Below are 8,745 nucleotides of genomic sequence, written 5' to 3' on the forward strand. Positions count from 1 at the left end.
CTATATCGACACTCTTTTGTCTTCCACGGTTGCATTTTATTGCCCTTCATGCTGGCTATCTGGAATTTCTTCCAGGACATTTCAAATTATATTAACTAAGTCCTACTCCCATTTGTTGATCAAGTTTGATCAACAAACATGACACCAGCTAAGTGGTGGTTGTATTTGGGTAACATCTTGAAATAGCCTGAGAGAAATTCCAGGAGATTATTCTTTACTCGAGTACAAGTAGAAATTGTGTGTATGTGTACATTCATGTTCATAGAGCCTGAGTCTACTCCTGAAAAAAAAAAAAAAAAAAATCAGCATATAAGCAGTACTGACCCTTAACATCGGAAATGAATACCTGTTTGCCTTAGTTAAAATGTGAACACCATCATAAATCCATTTTTAACCCAATGATTGATAAGCAGGTATATCCTAGTATAATGGAAAATGTGAAGGTTTTTGCTTGATTCCATCTGCATTTAAACATACACTTGTGGTGGGGGGTGTTTCCAGATTTGCTGGGGAGGCAAGAAGGCAGGTAGTGCCTGCCTCCTTTTCCAGGTGTAGGAAATGTGGTAGAGGGAATTTGGAGGAAACTGTGCCGTGACAGCTTCACAAACCATAAATCATTTTTGTTTGTTTCAGTGTGAAAAGAACTGAAACAAAAAGCAGCGTTACGAGCAAATCACAGACCAGAAGAGACACTGTAGAAACATCTAGTGACTCAGTGATTGCAGAGATAGCAAGGAGGAGGAATGATGGTCAGGCTTCCTCCAGTCCCGCATCAGAATCCACGGGACAAGCAAAGGATTACATAAAGGCAGCTGAGAGCCACTGGGGGCTTCCTGTTCAAAAGCTGGAAAAAGTTAATCAGACCCAGCCAGAAGTCACTAGTGGCCAGCAAAAACCTCATCCTGGGGAGCGGTTAAAGACAGGGCTTCTAAGTGGGAGCTCTGTCTGTAGCTGTGAGTCAGCATCACCAGGTCCAAAACAAAGTCCACGAGTGGCCAAAACCCAACAGAAACGCAGGAACTGCAGCTCTGCGGAAGACTTCGACCACCGCAAGAGAGTTTCTCTTGGAAGTGATCGATTAGTCCCAAGAGAAATAATAGTGGAAAAAAGCAAAGCTGTCAGGGTTTTGCCAGCTTCAGAGTTGTCAGATCCAGGGTTACTTTTGAAACAAAATTTGGCAAAAACCACGTCTAAGGAAGAGTTGCATGTTTTGGAAAGTCTCTCCTCCAGACATCTTATGAAAAATAACCCAGGGCAGGCACAGCAAACCGGCTCAGCCACAAACACTGAAAGATTATCTACAATTCAGAACAGCCCAACCAAGAAAAGAAAGAAATACGAAAGAGTCCATTAACACCGAAGAGGATTGTACCGTTGGAGTTGAAGACACAGTGGCCAAACCTGTGACAAAACAGCTGCGTGTATAGATGCCGGGATTTTAGAGGAATTAATTAGAATGATTACATAGGAAGTGTGTTATCTGTGTTATGGCTATGGTCTGTTTTCAAAGCATTTCAAACCAGGAGGCTATATGCTTGTTCTAACAGCGTTGCTTCTTTATCATTGTATTTTATGACTGTCTTCAGAGAATTAGTATAATGACAAAGAGCCACCCCCTTGTCAGGGAGGAGACTGTGCAAGGACTGCATGAAGAAACTGATCATGAGCCCCTTCTTGGCACATCACTGTGCAGAGCACACAATGGACCATGCAAAGACAGTGCCACTCACCTCCAGGGGTACAATCCATCCTCCTGCTCCTCAGCCTGAGTAGGAGGGCAGTGGAGCAACAGGCTAGTGGTTCTTAGCGTGTGGTCCTGGGACCAGCTTCGCTGTCTGGAAATGTGCTACAAATGTGGTTATTGGGCCCTGCCCCATGCTGAGTAAGTACCTTTGGGTGATTCTGAAACATGCTTGAGTTTGAGAACCACTGGACTAATGGAACGCTCCCTCCAGTGCTTCCTCCAGCCTGGCTGCCATGGCCTCCAGCTCACCAGTTGGGGCCAGATGTGCACATGCATGCCCTCGGACTCCCTCAAACTTGTAAAACGCTTGGGTTTGGTGTATGGGCCACTCTCTTCCCGAGTTCTACAGTATGGTAGCCATGGCATCCACGAAAGTGTTACTTACCCTTATAATTGTTAAAGTTGATGGGCGATTCTGCCCAACTTTAGGGAAGACATCAGAGAGGCTCGTTGTTGCCTGTAGCTCAAGCATGTCCCAGTCCCTGCTCTTGCGCCCACCTCCAGGATTTTGGTTTGGGGCAGACTAGAACCTAACGGGAACTCAGTGACCAGTTTCCAGTTTCTCAGTTGGAAAGCTTCACAGGCAGTTCAAATTTCAAGACAGAGCCTTCCCTTTACAATGTCACCCACCGTCTCCAGTGGGCTTGCTGAAATGTCACATAGTGAATTATAGCAATGACTTATTTTGGATGGACACCTGCTAAAAATTTGCAATAACCGAATTTCATTCTAAAATAGGAAAGAAACAATATTCAAGGTCCATTCATTCAATACATCTTTTTTTTCTGTTCAACATGGGGTGGTCCTTTGAAATAGCACCTTCCCTAAGTAATAAGGAAAACCAAGTATATTCCTAAAGTGTTGAAGTTAGCAGAAAAATCAGCTAGAAAAGCCCAACAAAGTGAAGAGAATACAGAAACAGGCATAGTGTAGGTTCATGCTTGAGATGGATTAGTGGTTTATTCCATCCCTTTCTGTCCTTCCCCACTTGTTGAGACTCAGTAAGACTCACAAAGCAGCAGCCATATTTCATGGCACCATTTTGGATCATGAAATTCCATCTTGGTCACCAAGCCTGACTGTGGTGGTAGATACTGTTACTTTGATGTTCCAAACCCTGCCTAGAAACCTGTTCCTGTCCCATGATCCCAGCCTAACCAACACTACTTGAAACGGCCCTGCCTACTGGTGTCCTATCCTCTTCCCTCTTGGCTTTTTTCCTACTCCCAGCGGAACCCAGTCAAGGGATTCTGTAGAAAAGGGAGCCCAACAGAATACTAGCTTCAATGGAGCTGACTCTGCTTATACAATAGGGTTGGGCTGCACAGAGTTGAAACCCCCTGAGTACTGGGTAGAATGTGTATTTCCATGGCCCACCGTAGGCTGCTCTCTTAGAGCAGACAGTATTCTAGGTGTGCTCTTTATTGAACACAGGACCACAGTGTGTCATTGAATCTTCTTAAACAGAAGCAATTAGAATGATTTATATATAGGGAGGGCGCAAGTAATAAATAACCCAGGGGATAGACCAAGAAGCAGCTCTCTGGAAAAGAGTCTGGAATTAAAAAGACAGCTGTACTAGAACAATAGCCACTGCCTGCTCCAGAACTAGGGGGGAGATATTTGAGCTGGAGCTGCCAGAGAAAATTTCTATTGAGAAGTTTTTATTTGTTTGTTTTGTTGTATTTTTTTGTTGTTGTTGTTTTTGTTTTCTTCTAATCTTTCTCTGAAGTATCACTCTGGTATTGAGAAATTTTTATTTCATTAGCTAACCTGGGCTTGGTGGTTAAGGCTGATACTTGTACTTAGAATGATTATCTGTCAAGAAAAGTCTTGACTTTAGAGTTTGTTATATTTGGGGATATAACAATTACTGTGATCTAAGAGAGAAAATAGCACCTCTGGTTGTAGATAGCTGTGGTTTTCCTCACAGCCCTCACATCCCTTCATGTAAAAGGGATTTTAACAGGATTTACAGAGGGAATGGCTCTCAGTTCCCACACTGTGACATGTGCTTGAGGAATTTTGCCTTTAAGCATTTTTCTTGCACATGGTTTAAACACCCCTGGATCTCTTGTTATTTGAGTGGTTGCGTGGTTCTTTGGATATTTGGAAGTACAAAGGGGTAAATGGATGCCAGAGGTTTTTTGTTGTTGTGGTTTATTAGGTAGGATATGAAGAGTTCTCACTGTTGGGAATGGTATGTGTTTTGACATTCTTAATGATCTTCATAATTTGGCATCTGAAAGTCTGAAACAGTGTCAGTATTCTTCATCAAAAAGAACAAGTTCTTCAACCACTTACCTAGTACCCCAAATTATATTCAAGTCCCTGTGACTCCAATGCTTGGAGAAGTCATTCATCTGATTCAATTAATGTTACAACTTTGAATTTCCTACTTTCTCAGCGGCATGGATTCTAAGCCACTTCCATGTGCTTTCAGGTGGCATCTTAATAGATTGGTGTTGAGGTTATTTTAATGTCCATAAACAAGAAAGGTCTGGAAACAATCTGTATTATTTTTCTTTCACATTTTCTTATCTTTGCCACTGGAGGTTAACTGTCATCCAGATATGAATATAAATTGTGAAATGTAAAGAAGCAAACATTTGGGGGTAGGGGAGTAAGTGCTGCAGTTCTTTTGTTCACTGATTTTAATACTATAGAAGTGTAATTCATTTTATAAAAAGCAAGAATCATAAAAACCCTCTGTAAATTGATTTATAGAGAATATAGCTTATGTCCGAAGTATCTCAAGATATATCTTGGGGACCACAATGCGATCACAGTGTTAATTGTTTGCTGTTGGTGTCATGGTTGGATTTTAGCATGGATTGTTATGCGTATCAGTGGCCTTTGATTTCAGAAAGAGCTTGTCGAGGGGAGAACACATAAGGAAAGGAAACCTCTGCTCAAGAGAATGGCCTGGGATCACAATGTCGCCATTCCCAATTTCCTTGAATTCCTTCTTGGCAGGCCCTACTGTAATATTTCCACAAAACTGTAATGAGTGGCCCTTCTTTGGAGGTAACAGATGCCTTTCCTAAGAACTCAAAATTCTCTTCAGCATGCTGTGACTCGAATATGGAAATCATTTTAATTTCTTCTTTTCTCTTATGAGGAAATTTCCATGCTTGGTTTGTCAAGACAAGAGAGTTCATTCCTTATTATTGAAACATTAATGAATTGAAACACGTTGAAGCAAGTAAAAAATCAAAATTAGGTTGGTTTATCTTAAATAGTTAAAAGTCTTCCTTAGTACAAAATAAATTAAGCGTTGTAAAATGAAGTTAATTCAGGTAATTACTCAGTACAGTCATATATATCATTGGTATTGCAATTTAAGGGTATAATTAAATTCTCAGAAATCTGCAGGACTTCCTCTAATTTGGTTTCTATATTTATGTAACAAGACAGGGAACAAATATGTGTCAATGTGCAGCTTAACAGAGGGGACTTGAATGGATAAAATTATCTTTAATTATCTAGAGCTACCCAGTACTGGGCTTGAATTTAATCATATTCACATGTTTCCTTTGGCAGCATAATATTACCATACACCATATTACCTTATAATTGCCATTACAATTCCTTATCAAAGATGTTAATTCTTTGCTTGAGCAAAAAATCAGTAAACCATATGTCTGGCCCTAAAGTATTTGATCAGGGAACAGAAGGTGTGAATTGGACAGATTCCCCCTAATAACTTTCTTCAATCAAGTTAAAAAACCAAACAGCTATGTAAGTCACCAGGAGAGCTCTTTTTCCCTTATCTTCTCATTTGTTTTGCTTTAAACTGTTTAAATAGTTCAAATGGTTGTGCATGCCTAGGGGATGAAACTTACGTAGTAGAAACATACTGCTTTATGAATAAAGAGTAAAATTGTTTTTAAAAATTAGTGTGTATCACTTCTGTTCTTCAAAAATAAGTGAATTAACCCCAAGAAATACATATTCAAAATGCCCTTTTCTAGACAACTATTTTAAATTATGCTCTATTTATAAGAAGTGTTTGTGTTTTCTTTGTTGAAATAATTCTGCAGTTTTGAATACTATGTAAAATAATCAGAGGAGCTTTCCATTTAACCACTGGCCTTCAGGATGTAGGTATTGAAAACCCAGCATGAAGCCTTTGGATTAAATTGACCCATCAGTTATTGGGGTGCACCTTACAGTGTGGACTTGCTCCCAGTTCTGCTCCCAGCTATGAGCTAAGATAGACGTCTTTGGCAGGATTAAACTATGGCACTTTGATTCCTTTCCAAGGATCTTGACATTCCCCAAGTGGATTCATTTGTATTTTCCAAGTGAATCTAATCTTTACTCAGAACTGATAAAGTGCTGGGCTGACTGTCTTCACTGCCTTTTATTTCAGTACTGCAGGTTTCTCTAGTTTTGTACGTAACTTTTCAGAAGGAGTTCAGTCAGGTTGGAAGAATACATTTGAATAGCTGTGCGTGCAATGCTGAGAACCTCTGCAGTCGATGAGGCGTAGCTCATTTCTTCTTAGTGTTTTGGTCATGGTGGCCCGCCATCTGGCCTAACGCACAGGAAAGACGCCCTGCCCTGGACGTGGGGGCTGGGCCTGGGATCTGGGGACTGCCTGACAGCATGGGGCTGGCTGCAAGCTGCAATCCTTGGGTCCAGGCTGCTGCTTTGCCACTAGTTGGTTTTATATGTTTTGGTACAAGTCATGTAACTGCCCAGGCCTCAGTTTCTTCATCTGTCAAATAAAATTATCTCTAATATTTTAAGTGCCAAACATAGCTTTTAGTGCATCGGGATGAACATTCCCCTCCCATGTATTAATGTCTCCATCTGTTTGAAAATGGTTCCCTACACTGGCCACCTACTGGGGTCACCTGGGTAGCTCCTAGTTCAGTCAGAATCCCTGAGGTTTGGCCTGGGCGTTGGTATTTTTAAAGCTCGTGAAATGATGATTCTCAGGAGACACCATAGTTAAGAACTATTGTTTAAAAATGTGGTGTGTGCGTGTAAATAGCAGATGTTAAAAGAGACAGGGTCCGCTGAGTATTCTTTAGAAGAGAGGCTTTCTGCAAATCAGGAGTGTACCTACTTCCAAGTAAATGAGTAGGAATGGCTTTGGGGACAAGGTGTCAGTCAACAGTCATACATTTTAATCTTACAAAGAGATGTATTTTGTTTTCTTCTGAAGGCCCCTCTGCATTGGTTCTGCTGCTTTAGAACCTACACATCCCAACACACCCCTCATCTTTGCCAACATTGAGAAATTGTTACCCTCGTTCAGAAGATGGGTCTTTAAAGCACCTAAATAATTGTCTGAAATTTTTACATAAACCTCTGGGGTTTGCCTTTGATCATGATCATTAATATCATTAATAGGCTCTCTAAAAGTGCGTGTGAATCTCAAGTTAGCATTTGGCAGGGCAGTGGAAGAATGAACGCTTTTAAAATAGTTTGGCTCAGAAAGTGCGTCTGAAATAACCCTGTGGGAAAATCAGGAGAATTTCTCATCCTCCAAAGGATTACCTAGGATGAGATACTGACCTTGTATTTTAAGTTCAGTTGCATTTCTTAAAACCTCATTCATTACCCAGCCTGATTTATTTTAGGAGTGAAGTAGGCTGTGGGAGGGGGCTATATAATGATGTATGGTTTTTATGTTTGCTTTTGTTTTCTGCACAGTTCCCAAAAGATTTTATCATAACGTGTGTATATATGTCTTTAAAAAAAAAAAAAAAACAGCCAGCTTCTTCACAAGATTTACTATGGCTTTTCTCTCAGAAATTAGAGCTGAAGAATTCTCTCCTCTTCAGGCTCTTAAGGCGATCAAACCCCAGAAGGCTGAGTGTGTGCGGGGTGAGCAGAGCGCTGACCTCTGCCAGGGGAGAGGTCAGTTCAGCACACAAGACTCAAAAGGGAGGAAGAAAAAGCAACTCCTCAGCAGGGAGTTTGACTTGCTTTAGGGCAGAAGAGCTTTTATAAATGAGTTCCCAGTCTCCCACGCCCTCTCGCTTGCACTTCTGTTACCAGTCCTGTTCTGCGCTTAGACACACACACATGCACATTCCCACCTCATTTCCACTCGTTGCTTCACATCCCTCTCTCCACCTGCCCCAGGAACAGTGGAGAGACTGACAGACCCTGCTCCAGAGGAGGCAGGTGATGGATTGACTGGGAATTTTTCTAGGCCTAGCAGCTCCCAAGGCCTTTTCAGTTCCTCCTTCACACGCTTGACTGGTGAGAAGAACGCAGAAGGCTCTTTCCCAAACCCAGGGTGGGTGCCTGGGAAGATGAATACCAGCGCATCCATTCCTATTGTCAGAGGGAGAGGTGGAATGGTAAATCAGGGCAGCCCTCAGCCAGGAGGTGGGAGACTGGGCTGGGTGTTTGGGATGTGTCCCAGGAGGAGGAGCCTAGAGGGACCTTCCTGTCACAGCACTGGAGAAGGACCTTGTGAAGCAACAACACTGCTCTATTCATATATTCTCCTTAAAATGCTGCCCCAGTGAGCCTTGTCCCAGTGCCCTACTGCTTAGCACGTGGGCTGTCTGCCTGTGGCAGAGCCTGGGGCATCTAGAAAAGAATATTCTCAGGTGGCTCTCCCGTGAAAATGCCCCATCAATCTGAAGGCACTTGTAGGCAGCAGAGTTTTCTACGCCAGAGGTATTGGGGATCTGGGTTGCTTTGGGGTTCTTGTTTTGATGCCAATAAGCATCTTCACCAGGAATAACCTTCTAGATTTCAATCAAATCTTTACACAAGCTCAAAGACGAGTCTCTGCGTCCATCTGTGAATTTTCTACAGCAAATTGTCCTTGTTTTCCCTTGAAGATAGCATTTCCTGGTACCGGTTTACCAAATCTCATGTTCTTTTGGGCTCCAGTTGTAGGAACAACGTTGGTTCTTGTTTTGCATGTCTGTCAAGTCTAATTCCAGGTCCTGATAATGTTTTAGAAAAGCTCACTGAACTTAAGAGAAACCTTAATTTTCTGCTAGCAGCTATGCATGTCTGCCTAA

General features: G+C 41.9%; 1 protein-coding gene across 1 annotated transcript in view; it reads left to right on the top strand.

Moving 5' to 3' along the window:
- The window catches only part of SLX4IP (SLX4 interacting protein), a 180,464-nt gene extending 174,830 nt beyond the window's left edge, over positions 1–5,634 (top strand). Inside the window, exon 7 of the mRNA XM_017869179.1 lies at positions 634–5,634. Coding sequence (XP_017724668.1) covers positions 634–1,354 — 721 coding nt within the window. The 3' untranslated portion in view covers positions 1,355–5,634. The remainder of the gene's footprint in view (positions 1–633) is intronic.
- Positions 5,635–8,745: the final 3,111 nt, after the last annotated feature.

Source organism: Rhinopithecus bieti, unplaced genomic scaffold (assembly GCF_001698545.2).
Source record: "Rhinopithecus bieti isolate Rb0 unplaced genomic scaffold, ASM169854v2 scaffold_8, whole genome shotgun sequence".
Classification (NCBI taxonomy): Eukaryota; Metazoa; Chordata; class Mammalia; order Primates; family Cercopithecidae; genus Rhinopithecus; species Rhinopithecus bieti.